Genomic DNA, 20712 nt, shown 5'->3' with positions numbered 1-20712 from the left:
GGCCTGTTTACTGGTGGCTGAAATGTAGGACGCCGCCAGCGTGTCTGCGCAGGTGGCGTCCCACACCAGCGCGCGGCCCAACCGCCAGGGGATCAACGACATCCCGTCGGGGCGCTTGCCGTCATCCCTTGCGATCTGGGGCTCCAGAGCCGCAGGGACGTCGGCGCTGACGAGCGCTCTCCTCAGGATGTCGTTAAGCGCGGCATGACGGGATAGGCGGCCGGCGCCCGAGGAGCAGGCGAGTCCGTGGTGGCCAAGGCGATTAACAGGGGCCCCACAAGAGGCGCAGCTATGGTCTACACATACATCGGCCCCGACCCGGAGTCTTACTATATACTAGTCTCTTTATAATTAATCAATTTCGTCATGGTTACGCCGCGCAAGTGCTCTAGGGGTGCCAAAATTATTTATTGCTTTATTACTTGCAGGGTCAAATCATGGGTCAAATAATACAGATCCTATTCAGTTGATGTGTCGTTACCGTAGTGAAAACGGGCTGGAAAAACAGCAATTGGAAGTAGATTCATATACCTAATCGAGTTTTATAGATAATTGATTTCAGGATTTAAATTGATCACATATGTAAAATATAGGTAGGTACCTACTTTGAAACCTTCCAAAAAGCGTAAACACTTTTTTACATTATGCAGTGTAGGTACACGCCACGGAATGAGGCAAAGAATGGGTTTCATTCGCCATCTTAGCATCGTTTTGATGGTAGACGGCTTCCGAAGCTTGTGGCAAAGGAATCATTAGCGGCATGCTTATTATAACGAATTCATTCCAGGAGTACAATCAATCCCATCAGTATCGGAACTTTATTTCTCGTCATAAAAAATGTACGAGCAAACCTGCAAAGGTCTTCCGAGCAACTTTTCATATTTTTCCCCGATGTCTACTATTTTCTAAAATAATTTTTACTATTAATTGATTCTATTATTCCATTTAGTGTAATTTCCATCAAAACTGATATAAAATTACTTTAAAGTATCAAGTAATCGCTTAATTTTTATAATACCGTTTAGAAAATATTGATATATCTTTTGAAGCGTAGTAATAAATCAATTTGTGAACGAAACGTTGAATCAGACTCATACAGTCAGTCACGAAACCATGCTAGGTGGGCACTTCAGACTTGGCGCGCCACGTCGTGGCTCGAAAGTACCTACCCGGCACGGTTCGGCAGCTCACTCTAGAACGAACATTTGTACTTCTGGTACTTGAGGAGTGCTAGCTTTGTTATTGTCGCCCCTCTTCTGTCGCGTTCGCCAATAGTTTATTCGTTCAATAGCCTAAAAAAAATTGACTTGACTAGCGTCACGTATTGAGCACATAAACTATCCTCTCGGGCAGACCGGCAGACTGTACACGTTAATTACCTAGCGTTCTTTTATTTATTAGAAAAGTGATATAACACGAAACTTATAAATATAACATATTAGTCAAAAAACAAATATCATTTAAGCAGTCACTCCCCAAATGAACGCAGGCTATCCTAAGTGAAATCTATGCAGTAAATATATTTTTCCAAATACGTAGACAAATGAACAATCTCAAAAAATCTGTTACTAACATCAAAATATACTTTTTAATGAGCTTAGGTTATCTATGTTTTAGTTTTATACACGGAGTTATATTATACACTTCATTTAGTAAATACATGAGGCAAAGTGTTCCTATTTATTTTCTGAGCAATTCATATTATATAAGGTACCCTACATACGACGTCGTGATAATGCTAAAATATCATCCGTTGTTTTACCTACTTATTACTAAGTATCCGACTGACTTGACTAGCATATTGCACAGTAGGTATATTTTTTACATTTAGGCAAGTACTCTTTGGTGGATTATTGTTTTAGAACTTCGATACAATTTTCTATGTTCGATAGAATATACAAATACTGGAAAGGTGGCTACTTGTCGGGATCATGTAGGGCCGCGGTGCGTCACCGCGCCATGGCACCTCTCGCGCGTCTACGGCCGCGAGCCGCCCTTGTACTCTGCATCGTCTATATACTGCACCTAGTCAACAACCGGCTATCAGTTGCCGGAACCTCCGCCCCGACTACATACTGCACCTAGTCAACAACCGGCTATCAGTTGCCGGAACCTCCGCCCCGACTACATACTGCACCTAGTCAACAACCGGCTATCAGTTGCCGGAACCTACGCCCCGACTACATACTGCACCTAGTCAACAAGCGGCTATCAGTTGCCGGAACCTCCGCCCCGACTACATACTGCACCTAGTCAACAACCGGCTATCAGTTGCCGGAACCTCCGCCCCGACTACGGCGACGGACGGCTAGCATCGAGTAACGTTAATATTATTTACCTTACTTGTGACGTATTAACGTGGATGTGACTGTTGTATATAATATAAGAGTATTTATGTATATAATAATATCTAAGATACATTTCCTTATAACTATTTGTCTCGTACTTATATCTAATCACTAGACAAATATTTTAGAATTTCGTTTCGGAGAGACGAAGCAGAGGCTACGCCGTAGTACCTACTCTCAAACGTCTACCAGCGAACCTAAATCTTAATCTATCAATTATCTGTAAGTATTATAATTTAGAATGTAGTAACGGTTTGCAATTAAATAAACAGTGAGTATACAGTTTAAGAGGTGCCGTTATTATCAGAGTGCCTTTGATATACTTCAAGTAATATAAGTAAAGTTAATCTAAAACGTACCTATTTAGTACAATATATTAATTAGTAGACATCTACAATTTACAATGCTACTTCTTGTTTCTAAAATTTTCTGATGTTGTTATACATTTCGGGCACTAGTTAACTTTAAAGCGCACAGCTGTTAGATTAGTCCACGGATCTGTGAGCTCGGCGAGCGACACGACCCCCACGGCAGACGGGTCGCTGACTAACATCGCCACAACATATTGAACAATCAAGTGACAATAGCATCTGAATATTTTAAATTATAGCACTCTCTCGCAGAATTTGTTTCAATGGGTTCCATTAAATATAAATGACTTATATAAATATCTATGTACCTATAATTAATTAGTAAAATTGAAAAACAATTTAACGCTAAATTTTACCTGGGTAGTATTTGTTTTCGATCACACGGCAGTTGTTTGCTGTATATGGTGTTAGAGCTTTAATTTAGGTAGTTTTAAAAGTTAAACAGATAAATATTTGTTATTATGGAACCCGCTAAGAGTAACACGATCTCGCGAATTCGCAGCTGATGACAGGAGCCCTGCTTGTCAGATATTCGAGGGTACCGGCGAACGTTGTTGGGGGGAAGTCGCTCAATGCTCCGCGTGGATCACGTTGTGGCAGTAAGCCACAACGTGCCAGACCCGCGATCTCGAATCGGCTTCCCCGGCACCAACGGTTCTAATGCTCAACCTAATGCTTCCAGCTACGAGAGCTTACTTCTAGCGAGAGGTACAAGCTAAATATTACACTAATTCCAACTAATTAGGGAAAGCATTGCATAGACTACTGTGCGCCTATTCTATGGAGGTAATCATTTAATAAAAAAAATGAAAAAATTGGTAAGTAAAAATTGGGTAGGTAATTATTTTTTAAAAACATAAATTATGCAATTAATAATGGGAGTACTTCAATGAATCTAAGATACGTTCAAAATTAATTTCTTACCGTTTAATCAAAATAACCTAAAAACATTGAATGACATACTAACTAAGCGCACGTAGGCTTGGCATGCTTGGAAGCGAATAAATAGTTGGAAAATAATACACTGCTTTACTAAAGGTTTTTACACATAATTTAATTTAATGGAATGGTTGATATTGAAGAATTATGTTTGTCTATTGTGTAATCGATATTTGGGTTCAAACTAGCGACGAATCACTTATTGATAAATTACTCGGGCAAGAACACGCTTTCAATTAACATCCCTTAGTGCAAAACTCTTCACTATTTTATAAATAGTTGCGATCAAAAACAATCGTCTCACGGCACTAGACTATAAAATATTTCAATGTCAATATAAAAATTAACGTGTTATAAGTATATTAATCTTATTCATTCATATTATAATCTCAACAATTCCTTCAACGAAATAAATGTATCGCCTAATATTTAAAGGTAAACATACCATGACTGGAACAAAGTGTAAGGCGCAGAGGTAGGTTGAGTAGGTACGCATGCTGGAGTTATCAGTGGGTCAACAATAACTTTACTAACTTCGCACATGCACACCGCTTATGGAGCCAAACTATTGTGACAAAACTAATCATGATCATTATATTATTACTGCAAGCAAATTATGAATTACCTGTATCTTCATCTAACGGTGTTAGTCGTTCGCAAGTGCAGTCGACTTTTGACATGGTATAATTCATTCTCAACATACTTAGGTAAGATTTTTTTGCTCTTGTAATAATGTATCCAATTGGTAACTAGATATGTCGGCTTGTAATTATAATGGGTTCCAATGTCATAAAATCGACGTGCATTTTCAATGAGAAGCTTAAATTATAGCTGATTTGAAACATTTATCATATATAAATTACAACACGTAGCTACAAATTTGTATTAAAATGAAACAAAATATATTTAATAGACAGAATTGGATAGGTTTGCACTACATTCCAACAAAAAACATCTAATATTATTATCACAACAATGTAGAAAATAGCAAAGAATAAACGAACAACTAAGTTTTTAACATACCTACAAAATACTACAACTAAGTAATTAATATGTTCAAGCGGAGAAATTTGAGCATCAGATTTTATCATACATTATTTTGTACTCCACTCATTTTACCACAGAAATAATAATAATTTGAAACTTTAATTTCACGATTTAATTTTAATTCATACAACCATTTGCTACTCAATATTAGTTTAGGAACTTTTTCCAATTACTTCGAAAAATTGCACTGTGTCAAAATCTTAATAAGAAAATTGGAAAATGTGGAACCAACATTGTGTTCCAAAAACGTCCATGATTGAATTACTGGGTTCGTTTAGTTTTAAAGATATTTATTTCTAAAGCCTTATAATAAACACCTACTCATACGGCAAGCTAGTATTTACAGAGTCTGACCACCAGGAAACTGTCTCACAATCGAACTGGCAGCCCGGCAATTCCCGCGCCGACGCTTGCGCGCCTCCTCGCATTCACTGCGACACCCTCTGTCACTACGGAAACTAAAACACGTCTTGTCCATGTTATCTAAAATGTTCAGTCGTTTAGTTACTACTTCAGACTCCAAGAAAAGAGATTTATTATCTTAGATTAAGACGTCCATATTTTACATATCCTCAACACGTTATTTACATTTTCATTACATTATTAAATTTAATTAATTAGGTACTAGATAGTGCTGTTATATCTACAAATTCTTTTTTTGGAATAAGTTATGTTACCGATGAGTTCTACGACGCATCGTTAGCTAACTTTGTTACTAAGTCGTACGGATAATACAGCTAGTTCTATTTTTCTTCAAACTTATTTCGGAAATAAGTGCGGTTCGTTTCAAATTATTATTGTATGCGATTAAAGTGGAAAAATAAGTGGATAAAAGACATCGTCCCCTCTATTTATCCTCTTCCAGAAGAACCAAATCGTCAGCCACGACGTCGGAGACGTGCAGGTAGATGATCCAGTACATGAGGTTGAAGCAGACGAAGCACACCGGGAACACGATGCGCGAGTACTTGTCGATGTCAGAGGGCGTCATGCCCAGCAGTTTGCTTATATCCTGGAAATTAGACATAGCTATTTTAAATGCATGTCAACTAAATATAACCTACACTTTAGTATAAAATAGATTCGCAAGCGTTAGTGTATTATTAGTTATTATATAATTATTAAATATTAACGTTAGGTAAATGTTCGCGGAGCACATGCCTATAAGTCAAGCATGGATTGACACAGAAATATTATATATGTATATATATTCGCGTAGTTTATGCAAGGCCTTATTCTAGAATGTTAAAATTACTGACACTTGTAGAAAATAAAATAAAATATATATTACCTTGCCGGGGTGGAGTATGTGCGGCGGTGGTCCTGGGTTCTCTTCTTCGGCTCCGCTCCGGCCCCCGTTTATAGTGTTCTCTAACGTTCCGCCTTTTGAATGTGCTTTCGGATCGTGCACCTTGAATCTTACTTCCTGGAAAGTATAATGGTAATTAACTTAAAGAATAAAGACACTCTCATGTTTGTATACGAGTTACTAATGAGCAAGTCATATTACCGAACAGCTTACCGAAGCTCTTCCTGGAGGACATCTCCCTAACGTCCCCATTTTAGAGAGAGTATGTGGATCACCAACTGGAGGGCAATCAACAGGCAGTTTCTTTTCGGACGCTATTTTCTGTATGGCTACGAATCTTTGTTTTCTCATTTGTATTCTCTTTGCCATATATCCTACTGTAGCGTATTCTGAAAGGAAGAGAAGGCCTTCAGTGTCTAAGCGTAGGGTTTCATAAACTATGATAATATACATAAATACACTATCGCAAAATTCGCCTCGCTTGATAAATGCATTGCATATGTACTACACTTACATATATTGCATATAGTATAAGTTCTACTTAGGAGCATTCATTTGGATAAAGTCGCATTGGCTTTAATATATGCTTTTAGGAAAGTTAGCACAACTGTCAGCTCTCAGATCTCTGGGAAGTCTGTCTCGTAATATGATTATCAAAATTATTAAGCTTATATTTGCCGCGATTTTCAGCCGCAAACCAATCGTGCTAACCCAATGTTGCAATTTAAGAGCACGTGTTTAACCTTTTTGTGAACAACAATAGTTATACATATACACACGAGCTCATTTGTGCAAATGTGATAATGATAATTAAGAGAGCCAATCAAACTGTACCTAATAAACTGGCGAAAACCATGACGAAACAAGTGCCGAGGTAAACGTCGATGGACTTGACGTAGGAGATCTTAGGCAGCGCCGCGTTGGTGGAGGACATGAGCGTGGTCATGGTGAGCACGGTGGTGACGCCGAGCGATACGCGCGCCGGCGTGGCGTTGCGGTTCAACCAGAACGACACCCACGAGATGATCACGATCAAACCCGACGGAATGTATATCTGGATTAGGTAGTATCCCATGGATCGAACAAATTGTATCTCGCATGCCAACCGAGAATAATTTCCTGTAGAAAGTATAAAAATATACATGAAATTAATTGTGTAGGAGTGAGGTAGATATAAACAATTAATTGATTATTAAATTAATAGAAATATCACATATCAAATTTCAATAAAATAGGTCTTATTAGAATTTAAAACTTTAAACGAATTGTATGTTTTTGTTTAATATGATTTTAATAGACAGTATATGAGTGTTAATTACATTAATACTAGTATAATCACACCACTCTATCGTGTTTTTTGTGCAATGATACAAAAGCAGGACGTGAAAAGAATCGTGGCTGTTTTTGTCCAGTGTTAAAGGTAGTGGTCTTTTCACTTGTTATTTATGGGTTAATTCCCCCGCAATACCTGTGGTGAGGGAGATCTCCATGGCTCGCTGGCGATGGCCGAGGACCTTGAACTGCGGCAGCGACACTTCACTCGACACGCCCACCGAGTTGGGGCCCTCGTTCCATTTGTATCGGATGTCCCGCATGGTGTAGCCGACTGTGCGCAGCGGACACATACATGAAATAACCCCAGGCCCATCGCAATGGGTTTTGAGCTCGAGCCGTCATACGGTCGGGGTAAGAGCGGGGGAGTCACGAGCTCGGATAGTCGCGGTCTCGTCGTGCGGTAGTCGTGTCATGTTAGCGTGTGTGCTAGTGTCGCGGTATCGATCGTCTGCACACGGGCTGAGGGAGACGGGGCGGTGGCGGAGCGATGAACAAACAGTGCATGGGATAGCGGGTGTATGATGTTACCTGTCGTCAGCGTCACTACTGTTGCGCGCTGTCGGTGCCCGAGCACTCGGAATTGGGGCAGTTGCACCTCGTTGCTCATTCCGACGCTAGAATGTCCGTCTTTCCAATGGTATCGAATGTCTCTCATAGTGTATCCGACTCCGGAGACATGTCAAACACACAAAACGCTATCACTTACGCTGCGGCAGCATTGCGGTTCCCTCACCCGCGAGGCCGCAACGATGTCGGAGATGAGACTCACGGCCGTAAATGGCGAGGCGCAAACGAGTAGACCCGAGTTACCATATTTAAATTCTCGGGTCGACTCGACGTGGATGATAGAAAAATATAGGTACATTCTACTAATTCTACGTAATTGATGAAAAGGGACTGGAATAAAATATAAACGTTATGATATGCTATCTATGTATATAAATAATAATAGACAACAAGACGAAAAGCGGATACAAACAGTATGAAATTCAGCATTATTATAAGCTTAAAATAAAAAGTCATGCAGGTGCGATCAGTTGATCAGTCAGTGAGTGCGGGGTGCGGGGTGCGAGTGCAGGTCGATGAGCGCACGCGGTGTGCCGGATGTCGCCGGCGCCGCGAGCGGCGCTCCCGGCCGGCGCTCGTCTACGGCCCGCTCATGCAGACTCCGGGGCGCCACCGTCCCCGCCTCCTTAGGCCCGCAGCTATCTCAGCGTCGATGTCTCAGTATCATTTTTTCGCATTATGCTCGTGAGAACAAAGGCTTACTAGTATTTACGAGTCTGCCTTCTGCGGGTGCTGTATGCGAGAAGGAGACGTTCCAACGTACATGAGAACACGAGGGAAATCACAGCACGTGTTGAAGGTAACGCTTGTGCTCACAGGGTACCTGTGTAGCATCTGTGATACAAGAAAGTGATCACGACACAATATCGGTAAGCCTAGTGATACATTTGCATTGTGGCAGGCTCAAATTAATGGATTGCTTTTGGTGAGCACAATTAAACACAGTTTTGAAATGTAATTAATTATTTTTCTATCATCGGTGATTAAATACGGTAGGCCTCGCTCTTTTATTTTCTTTGTTTGTAAATATAACGTCCCCGTTTATATTATCAACGTGAACCGTTCTTGACAGACAAAGAATGCAAAACACTCATTGAAAAGCGTGCTTTCATTTATACACTGATATATGATAAGTTGTATAACATTTTAGAAAGTACATATATAAATAATACATATTTCAAGGACAAAATTTTTGCAAGTCTTAAGGCACACTTTTTGGCATTTGACACACTCAGTGACTTAATAAAAATGTAATGTTTTAAAAATGTCAAGATACTTACAACTCTCAATTTCTATGTGACACAGTTGTCTGTCCATAGGAAAATATTGTAGATGCATAGGACATGATGCTGTGATAGTTAATCTGAAAGGCCAATAAAATATGTCGTGACGGTTTCATATTACCTATAGAATATAATTTGTAGCGCTTGATGTGTATTATTTCATTGAATATACGTTGATATTCATGTTACCTGATACTTCTAGTAATAGAGCCTGAATGATGGATACGTATGAATTCGTTGCTAGTGGTTGCTATGTGGAAATATGACTGCTTTTCATTTACAAAGAATGTGTCTGGCACCCATATGTTTTTTATGAACTCGGATCCCACTGATAACGTCTCCACTCCAGGTCGTTTTTTATACGCCAGTCGTGGATCTGTCCAAAACTGTCTGAAGTAAAAATCCAATGTGAAGTCCTGTTGAAAGCACAAAACAAAAAATCAATTTAAATTGTTATCTTCTTAATTATTACACAGCGAATGGAAATATGAGCTTACGGGATGAATCAACTAAAAAATATATAATATGGATATTAAAAAAGTTTAAATACATAGTTCCTACTTCTTTTGCTTCATTTAATCGATGAATTACTTTTTTATATATGGTAGGAGCTATGTTAAGTCAATAGATTTTCAAATGAGTTTTTTTTTAATAAATACTATTATTCTATTATTACATAAACATCTAACACCGGCATGCTTGTTTTGAAAACAACTTCATCTTACAGTGATGAGTAGACACTGCGAGAGTCGTGTTCGGCAGACTAAGAACAAAGTAAGTAACAACAAGTCCGGAACTTGGTTCTTAAGCTCCAGATAGCGTCAGTTTCTATTGAGTTTCGGTATTAAGACACAGTACTACATTGAAAAGACAAAATTTAGCGAAAAGCTTAAACATAAAATAAAGGTGTGCACAGAGTGTATCAGTGACATGAAGCCTATAGACATTAATGGTGTGAAGTCTAAGTATGAACAGGTAGGTGGGTGCGCTACGTGGAGGAAGGACGAGTTGAGTGGGTGGCAGCGCAGGCGGGCACCCACGGCTCGATATAGGCAGACCTCTCTCAGAAGCTAACAAGCCGGCACGAATAGGTACAACTTGCCACGATTAACTTTGACAAGGTATAAAACATTTTCAACGTTCGTTAATGAGCACCAATCGCTGAAACGCGACTTTTTATTCAGGCAACCTCCCTCCCTGGGCCATGGGTCACGTCTCATTGTGACCTTCCCAACCTTGATTTGGTTTCCACTTCGGGGTCTTTCACCCAATCACGCCTATCGGGCTCATTCAGCTTGACTCATTGGAAAGCCGACTTCGCTCCGCGCGACCGCGTGCCGTGCAGCGCAAGCGGGCATTGTATTAGCTAGCTAGGTGATAACGCCTACTTCATAAGATTTTCCTTCTGTTGACTATGAAGTATACGAGCGAGATGCAGTCGGTGTTCCAATTTACTGAAGACCAAAAAGGTACGAATACTGGTAATGTTCAGTAGATACACATAGACGTACAAACACAACAAACTACAAAATGAGTCACGACAAGAATTGCACAGTCGTCGCAAATCCATAGAGCATGAAATGTGAAATATTCGGACATTACAAACAAGAACATAATAATAGAAAACTGTTATAAACCATGATATATGCTGACTATACGCTTTTCGAATACCGCGACATCTTCTTTATACACATTTTAATATTATTCCATTGTGAACGATTGGATTAGGTACCTCGAGACAACAAAAGTCATGACAACTGTTGATTTATGAAACTTGTCATTATTTTCTCAACATTTTTTTAACCTTACGTTTATAATTATAAATAACATCACTTGTCGTTCAAATATCATCAGATGCCATTATTTTATTATCACTTTAGTAGCAGCAACTTTGGAGTTACGAGTACTGCTGGACACACAACTGGATAAACTTTCAAGGTTATAACGAATTGCTTTTCTTATTATGATGCCCTTGACGTATAGTGTTTCAGGTTACCATTTTGGTGTTTTAACGAGAAACAACATAATAAGAAAGCAAGTTGGCGGACAAAGGGCGATCTGCTCCACCAAACGCGGACATGCTCGCAGCCTCGTGTCTGGGGCTGCTCGGTCGCCGCGGCAGGCGCGCGCCGCGGCGCCGGAGCGACCGAGTCAAGCGTGAGCTGACAGGGGCGAGTACCATGAGCACTTCGGAGACGGAGCTGATAGAGAGCACATACATGGTGACGCCCACCTCCACTGGCGGACCTGCAATCAAGCCCAATCGTGAGTGCGCGCGCGCCTTGCGCCGTGAAAACCAAACCAGAGGACGGTGACGTTCCCCATCGCCTGCGGGCGGGCGGAGCAGAGGGGGCGCGGCGCGGGCGCTACGAGCGGACGCGGGCCGCGGCAGCGCGACTGAGCTACTCGCGCGCGCGTCACGCCTACTCTATTTGATCGAACCGTGGACACGGGTGCTACGATGAACGGTATAATGCTGGTGATTGTACTAAGGGACATATCTTGCTATATATGCGCTGTGTCTTTTACATATACTGTTTTTAAAGGAAGATACCATTTTCACTTCAGATAGAGAGCTGATGGAGAGCACGTACATGGTGACCCCCACTTCCACGGGTGGTCCTGAAAACGACACAACATACTCATAATATGGTGATTATTTGCCTGACGAGTTGTATATGTGCTGAGCTCTCATTTAGTCGGTAATTTATTATCTTTTTATAGTATTACCCAGTCTTAAGTTATTCTATTGCACATTCTATTCTATTTCTATTGCACATTATTGAAAATTGATAATGTATTTACAGCCTATTCATCCACCCCAATTATTTAGCCTTTTTGCTTACGTTTGTTTTTAACAATATCGCCATTACTTTCAAATTAACGTTCCAGAATGTATATAACCATTTGCAATAGTCTAAAGTATTGCGTTGGGCATTTCCACCTGCACAGGGAGATGATTCTCGAATATCCCGGAATTAAACACAACAGCACACATACATTCGAACTATGAAAGAAAACATCCCATTTTGCAGTATCGAAAACGAATTTTTCGTTAAGTGCTATACTAAAAACATGTAAAATTAGTCAGGTTAATATGTTGCTTGTACCGCACAGCGTGCTGTTGACTTTCGGATGTCAACAGCCGCTGCAATTACTGTAGCGGCATCGTTGTTGCCACCACTGTATCTGTCAATTTCTTTGATAAAATGAGTGACTTTCCCGCGTTACTGCCGCGATTATGACATTTATTCGGTCACTCATTTTATCTAGATATTTGACAGAATACAGCGGCAGCAACAATACCGCGACAGTAATGCTGCTGCGGTTGACATCCGAACGTTACCTAATTGGGTTACAGCGCCTGCTGCTACTGATTGTTGAACCTACTTCGTAATTCCCACCGCCCGAGCCTGGCCCTAACGCACCTTACACGATGGCAACGCATTTTAAAGTCTCTATATCTAGTACTATTCATATTTATTGTGCACGAGAGTGCAACGCAAACGGATCACCTTTAAATGTGTAGGTACCTATGTACCTATGAATTATGATTGAGCTAATCCTATAAATCAAATGTCCGGAAAATAGCTAAGCAATATCTCATAGACCATCCACCATCTGTACCTGAGAAGCGACTATAGAATTTACACAGTTTGCGACGTGGTCAAAGACCTCAGTCTTTGCGAACGCGGATGGCTAACATTCGAATATGAAATACTATTCATTTCACACACTATTTTTTTTTATCTACGGTATTATGTCAAACATCGTTTCCGCTAAGAACCTTCATTTACAGTAGGTACCAGATAAGAAACTTGATATTTGCGTCTCAACGTTGTTTCATTGTGAACACTTTTGCCGTTCGGGCTATTAGGTTTTTAAAAGCACATTATTTGTCTCCTACCAGTAATGATACCTACGTATGAGGCTTATATTATACTAGTTTCTACACGCTTATCGCACTCGTGGATGTCATTAAACTGCGCCAACATCCTCCCGCTTAATACCCTCGAACTAAATCGCAACCTACACTCTGTGTGTCAAATTTCATTGAAATCTGTTCATCTCTCGTCATCATTGCGTGAAGAAGGAACTAATATCCCAATATGCAACCTTTCACGTTTATAATTTTCGTAGGATTCGCTCCTAGGAGCTTACATGTACATTTATTTGTATGTAAAAGTTTATGTGCGTTTATTCTGTAAGCTGATTAACAGCTGTTTTTATCTTGATTTTAGAACACCAACAACGACTCAATTCTGAAAATATGTTGTAATAGTTCCACTACCCAGAGGTCGTCTAGAAAAAAATGCTCTTCTAGATCGCCCATTGGTATACCTTTACGTTTACAATTTGTTGACTGTTTTACTTTATTTTTGAGATGTGCGATGAAGAGTATTTATGCTATATTATGTAGCTATTGCATAGAAACTTCAAACAGATCAGACTTAGTCATCTTAAGATACGCATCGGTCGCTCTCGGGCGGTAGATTATTTTTATTTTGATGTAAGTAAGTAGTGTCTCTAAGGATTTTTTTTAAATATCTATATAACATACTGCAATATGGTAGAGAATTAATAAGGGCTTTTTATTTATTATTTTATAAGTAGTATCTAGTTAATGAGGTATCTTTGAATAAAGTTGATTCGAGATATCGATCGTTTAAACAAAAACTATTCGGGGCCATAGTTTGATATAAAAATAAGTAAGGTTATCGTTTTAATTTGGCTTTATATACAAAAACATTCTAAGGATACTAAATATACACGATTAGTTTCAGAAGAGATGTACCGTTTATAAAAACATCAAACAGTCAATCATGCAAAAGTACTCCGCAAAGTTCAAGTTGTTACATTTTGTTATTTGATTTTAACCTCCAAAATTGTCCATGTAAAATAAACTTGCATATCCACTGCGACCCAAAATAAAATGCAATTTACACATTAAAGCAATTGTAAGGCAATTTTATACTGAGTCGTGGGGTTAACTAAGGCCTATGTTGAAATGATTATGTGTATTACTAACCTCCATAGTTAGGCCTTACTCTTTTGTCATAACTTATACTAAAGGAATCCAATATGGCTGATATATTGACATCGCCGAACATGCCACCCCCACCGGCGCCCCTGTAAACAAAAAACAAACCATTTTATAAAATATTGTAACTACATATTTCCAACAATAAAAAAGTTTAGAGTCTGTGCGGAAAGAGAAGAGTCGTGGAATCTATGGGAACCAATATAAACTACGACTCTTATCTTTCCGCACAGACTCTATAAGGAAACTTTGCGTTCCTAACCTTATAGGCCATCATAGAACCCAAATCCTAGGCAAGAATTTGAACTACGTGGCAAATACTCCATCGTGTCAGTGCATTCAGGCTGGCGTTTTTCTTTATAATGAACAAAGAACGTAAGTATATATTTCTCGTTCTTAAACTGGACAGGTTGCCCATTGTGATCTTAGCATAATAGGCAAGCGTAATGCGGAACTTTGTAATACCTACCACCTACATACATAGTTAGTTCTCTAATGACTTGTAGGTAGTTAATCCAGTCATTGGTTTTTTTTTGCATTTATTAAGTTTTATCATAGCTTCAGTTTAGTTTTTTATACACGGGGAACATTCATATATTGGTAATATTTCGATAAAAAAACACACAGATGCATTATTGTGATGTACCTACTATGGTTTCCATTTAAAAAAATGTGTATTTTGTAAATAATAATATTTAGCTACTAAAATTATTATACGCGTACAGGCTATTTGTAACATTATCATATTTTTCACTTGTCTTAAATTAGAAACAATTTCCAGAATAATGCAGGAAGCATCCAATAAAATAAGTTAATACGAGCAATAAACTATCTTAAACATTATTTACACTTACATCGGGCCTATCCGGTGCAAGACAAAATGCTTTGTTAGACGGGAGGGAAGATGATTGCTTATAGATTTCATCCAATCAAATCTCGCGATACCACTTAGTACAAGATGTTGTTAATTATGGAAAAAAATATTATTATTATTGCAGTACCTCCTTGGAAACAATACTTTGTAGTTTCTTCAGAAGTGATGCGTTACCTACGTCGTCGGCTCAGGGCGTACAATAGGGATGATGACACATGTTGAATTTTATAACAAAATCTAGTAAAATAGATAGCAAATGAGCAATTTATCACAATTATATTAAAATAATATATGGACATAATATAAAAAATATAGGACCTGCAAGTTTCAAAATTTAAGTTTTTTTTTAACTTCCATAAAGGAAATAAGTAAGGATACCATTCGATTCCTTACATTTTATCCAAAAAAAGATTGTATGTATATTGCAACTAAATATATACATAAACGCAATATTTCACCGACAAAAACACAATTTTCTTGTTTTGTCCATACTTCAAGATGGACTCTCAGTGACAGTTTTGTTAGAAGCGTTTCGCGCGTGAAGTACGACTGTCGGACTTTGACTATCATTTCTGACTTTTGTATTGCTTTAATGCAAAGGGTCCCATATAGACTTTTGATCCTAAAGACAAACCTGATCGATTGATACCATAAATGAAAATTAGTCATCTAGCCTATTGTTGTACTTGGTCGTACCTATGTTTGAAAAAGTTCTCTATAATATTCGCATGTAAAAAGGCAGATGAAAATCTGTTTCTTATCCACAAGCAATTAAATTAGTTATTATTAAAACTAAATATAACAATAAAGAGTTAAGTGTTTAGTAAGTACATTTTCACTTTGGTTGCGTGGTAGCGTAGGTAGTGCACTCAGAAAACACGTCGTTTTTTAATGCAAGCAGCATGACTTCATGAAAAATTAGCAGGTACCTAGTTTGAAAGTTATTCGTCAAGTCGCAGCACATCACTTATTTCAGAGAAAGCATATTAGGTTCTCCAGTGGATTGTCTGTGATTGAGATGGATGTACAAAAACGTAACGTAAGTTAGTAAAAAACGGGATATATAGAACTGTAGCTACTCGTATTATCCTAATAAATACATCTTATTCTGGTTCCCATTTCTATATAATATCAGTCTAGTATCGTTCGATATAACGATTATTCCATTAGAGTACCCGCGAATGTAACTGATTTTGATTTGATTGAATATAATATTTGTTTAATATTACCTAATCTCGCACCTAGCCGGCATTAAAATTTGATATTGCGGTGAGGTGTGAAAGTGAATCGATTAGATAAAGATCAAAGTGTGAGCAGGAGAGAGCCACTTGCATATTGAGTGATGCATTATCACAGGTAAGTGGGGCAAACACAATCAATGGTAATTACTCCTTCAACGTGAGCGAATAAAACCATGGAAAGGTACCTATGCATTTATAATAGAGCCGCGGGGCTGTTAGTTACTTGAACATGCGAACACTAAAATACTATTTGAAGCGTAGTCACAGTGAATATATCCACATGTATTTTAAAAACGTGCCAAAATATTTTCACTACACGCACGCTGCGTACTAAAGGAAGAGTGAGAGTGACTGACAGATAAAATAATACCTATTTAAAAAATAATAAATTCTCGTATTACACGTATCGTGAACCTTAGTGATCGGAAAACTGTCCATCGACAGCGTAACATGTGTAACGGCTGAAAGTTGTCAATGGAAAACGCTGCGGTATTCTTTTATTTATGGATCCCGACGGAAAGACAAGAGAATGTATTGAACAACCTTTATCTATTGTGTTGTAAGCCAACAAAACTTTTATACGAAGTTCTTTTATTTTACGAACTCATTCCGTTGCTATCTGGCCACAGAGTTTACGTGAATTTATAATAAATCGCTATTCATGCTTAACTCCTGCTCTAATAGGAGTGGTCCGGAAAAAAAGTAGCAACACATTATGTGGTTTTTCATTTTATTTTGTAATAATTTGTAAGCAGTTCATTTCTATAGTGATCTGTAGATACTATTCTTTACAATTAAATACACACGTATTTAATTCAAAAGGGTGAATTAGAGTTTTCGCGTTTTATATTACATCTTTCATGACACTTTTTGAACAGTGTCTTTTGAAAGAAATTATAAGGTATTTCTCATACTTACACATCGTTTTTTCTAAAAGTTTTATAAGTGAATTAATACATTATTCAATTATTTTTCGTTCTATATAAAACTTTTTTATTTGACTTCACTTTGAGGTAGTTTCATGGAATTTCTACTTTTGTATATTTGCCATTTTTACAGAGATTTGTCTTCCATAGAAAAACCTCTGTCATAGGTTAGATTGGAGAGACTTCCTAACTACCCAAGATAAATTCCAGTTTATAGGAATAGCTTATTCGTTAGATGATGTTCTTAAAAGCATAAAAAAAGTTATGAAACTGGAACTTCATTTGTGGCATTGTAGAACCGCCAACAAATATTATCAAATTGTACTGTTCAAAAAGTTACATTGCAATAAAAATGAGAAAACTCAAACAATCTCATATTTATTGATATTATTTTATGTTAAATTTTTATTTTATAGTATATTTAACTAAATTACAAAAAAAAAAGCTGCTTCATAATTAGCAAAAAAAATAAACCATATAATTCACAGCTACTTTTTTACTGGACTCCTTAACAAAATTTGTTATTTCGATGCATCGATATTAATAGTTGAATTGAAACTTCGTACTTATACCAAACTGGATTCACATACTTTTCCCTATGGACTCCCGACTTCACTATAATAACTTCCTTACGAAACGCTTTAGTGAGATACTTAAGTACCTAATTTTGATTAATTATTTAGGTTTTATAGTAGAAAAAGTATTATTTTAGTTGACTTGTAGAAAAAGTATTGTATACAATATCTCGTATCGAGTTAGACCACTCAGCAAGCTTCGTGGCCTAAACACGTACTCCACCGAAAAGCTACATAACAATATGACAATAGGGAATAATTCTCAAATTTATTTATATATAATTAAATGTTCAATATTTTGAATCCACCTCACCATATCAAACGAACAAAGTTCAGATTAAATTTAGCGAGCATCTAACTATGTAATTAACTAAACAGAGCACTGTGACAACTACGAAGTCCCTCGGGCGCGTTATAATTTAAACACAACGCCAGGCCCTGACCACAAAACGCGGCTGAGTGGCTGCTATATACAGTCACCTGCAACAATAAGTATGTTACTCTTCGAAGGCCGCAAAAATGGTCTAAGAGCTAGCCACGGCAATACGTATGCAATTTATAGAGCAACGAAATCCCTCTAGTTAGTATGCCATACTATCATTATTAATTAATCCGGGCGCCTGGCAGCTGTCTAGCGGTGGGTGTGGGAGTGGATGGGCAACAAAGTGGTTGTAAAATCAATTGAAGGTGTGTAATTTATAGAGCTCTGTGTTTGGTGTGATATAATTGCTAATTATGTATTTAATTCAAATATAACAATGCAAGGCGTTTTATTTGGGGGAAAAGTAGTGCCAGGTGATGAAAATACACAATCACTTGTGCGCCTGCAGTACTCACAATTGCTTTACGCATAGTTTGTGAGTCAGGTGCAATTTGCTCGTGATCTTCCTGCAGGCGCACAAGTGATTGTGTATTTTCATCACCTGGCACTACTTTTCCCCCAAATAAAACGCCTGGCATTGTTATATTTGAATTAAATACATAATTGACACGCGCTTCTGGCTCTACAAATAATATCGTGTCAGATATTTATGCGGGCTTCGTTGTGTATCATATTATTGCAGGTAACTGTACAAGCTGCCATTATAAAGACGTACAATCGACACCTGGTCTACACTTATCGTACGTACTATTAATTAAATTTGGGTCTCTATTGTTTCCCAAATAGTTTTAAGTCATAATGTATTGTTTGTCCGAACTTTCGTTAGTCATAATTGTTTTTCTCGGAAACGCGTAACTTTTCAGGATTGCCATAAAACAAACCTAACCTAACCTAACCTATCTATAGAATAACCTTACGAAAATCCTGAAAAGTTAACGGTTTCAGTTTTATGACTAACGATACTATGACAAACAATACATTATGACTTAAAACTTTATGGGAAACAAAGGGATCCCATTAAATTTTAATTGAGAATTGTCAACTGTCAACAACGGAAGTGTAAATAAAATTCCGGACTCAAAATATATTTATATTACTGTTTTACGTACTAAATTCGTACTCAAATGACTTAACAGCATAAGATATAGCTACATTCTCACTTCTGAAAATTCTATGTTTGAGTGGATATTTTCACATTTTCACAAAATAGTCTACAGTACTCTGAACAGTTTACTACTAGTTGCTACTAGTCTACTCTACTCTGAATAATCTCACTGAGCTAGTTATGTAATATTATATTCTTTCTTTTAATTAACGAATTATTATTATTATTTGTATCTCAGTTTTAAAACTCTCGGGTCTTTCGAGCCCGGTTATTTATAAGGCGTGCGTGGGGATATGGATCCAACACGTAGAGGCCGTTTGGAGAGATTTGATGTCATGTAGAACGCCCTGCGTCGGCGATACAGGCCAACGCCTCATTATCGCACTCACCAAACTTGTCAACCTCATGCTTTCCGGAAAAGTCAACCCCCTCTTTGTACCCATTATTTGCGGCGCAAATCTTATAGCCCTCACAAAAAAAGACGGGGGAATCAGGCCCATTGCTGTTGGTTCAACATGTCGACGCTTAACTTCCAAAATATCCGTGCGTCACGTACTCTCAAAATTGCAAATACAATTTGAACCGGTACAACTTGGTTTTGGTACAGTCGACGTCAAACATATGTTTACACTTTTGCACCTTACTCTTTTGTAATAAGGCGAAAAATGTTAACATATTTTTGACGACGACTGTACTAAAGGTGGATGCAAAGCCGCCGTCCATGCCCTTCGCACCTGCCTGATCATAGACCAGTATGAGGTAAACCTAAAAATTGACGTCAAAAATGCCTTCAACTCGCTCAATAGGGACGCCCTGCTTGCAGAAGTCAACAACCACGCTCCGGAACGTTATAACTATTTATTAAATTGCTATGCATATCCGTCGAAATTACTCTACAAAAACCATGAACTTTCCTCCGAAGTTGGCTGTCAGCAGGGCGACCCTCTCGGACCAGCCATCTTCAGTTTAGCTATCAATCCAGTTGTGTAAAACCTAAATTCAAAATTTAACGTTTGGTACTTGCATGATGGCACCCTAGGAGGGGTGTTCTGCCTTTTCGCAGAACTATGTTTGGCGGAATTTCATTTGCCAACCAACATTTCGCCGACGTTTCACCTTGACAACTAACGATTAGCAAATTTTTGTATGGCAACGTTTCAATTGGTAGAATTATTGTAAAGCAGATTATTATAACGCCTCTAAACTTTTGGGAGACTTATCATTTGTCAAATCTTTCACTTGGTCGAACAACTCTTGGACGAATAACGTTTCGTTGGAGCTACAGTTCGCTTTTCATACATTAGGCAAGTTACAAATAAGAAAAAGATACATACCAAACAATCAAAAATGGCCGAGTTGTTGTACTTTT

At 38.2% G+C, this 20712-nt stretch overlaps 1 protein-coding gene across 9 annotated transcripts in view; it reads right to left on the bottom strand.

Annotated features, from left to right (window-relative positions):
* Window positions 1–319: 319 nt before the first annotated feature.
* The window catches only part of LOC134805021 (gamma-aminobutyric acid receptor subunit beta), a 29351-nt gene continuing 8958 nt past the window's right edge, over window positions 320–20712 (bottom strand). The window contains exons 2-11 of one of the 9 annotated variants that reach the window (XM_063778308.1): window positions 14229–14329; window positions 11379–11446; window positions 9389–9615; window positions 9197–9279; window positions 7878–8015; window positions 6849–7133; window positions 6216–6403; window positions 5997–6131; window positions 2282–5717; window positions 320–2057 (exon numbers count right to left, since the gene is read on the bottom strand). In XM_063778308.1, the coding sequence (XP_063634378.1) occupies window positions 5553–5717; window positions 5997–6131; window positions 6216–6403; window positions 6849–7133; window positions 7878–8015; window positions 9197–9279; window positions 9389–9615; window positions 11379–11446; window positions 14229–14329 (1390 nt within the window). In that variant the 3' untranslated portion in view covers window positions 320–2057; window positions 2282–5552. Of the gene's footprint in view, window positions 2058–2281; window positions 5718–5996; window positions 6132–6215; window positions 6404–6848; window positions 7134–7482; window positions 7621–7877; window positions 8016–9196; window positions 9280–9388; window positions 9616–11378; window positions 11447–11753; window positions 11822–14228; window positions 14330–20712 lie in introns of those variants that run through there. The other 8 variants (XM_063778307.1, XM_063778306.1, XM_063778305.1 and 5 more) reach the window with 8 other exon arrangements.

The sequence above is a fragment of the Cydia splendana genome, chromosome Z (genome assembly GCF_910591565.1).
Source record: "Cydia splendana chromosome Z, ilCydSple1.2, whole genome shotgun sequence".
Taxonomy (NCBI): domain Eukaryota; kingdom Metazoa; phylum Arthropoda; class Insecta; order Lepidoptera; family Tortricidae; genus Cydia; species Cydia splendana.
The sequence above is the reverse complement of the archived record's forward strand: the minus strand, read 5'-3'. Positions and strand labels throughout refer to the sequence as shown.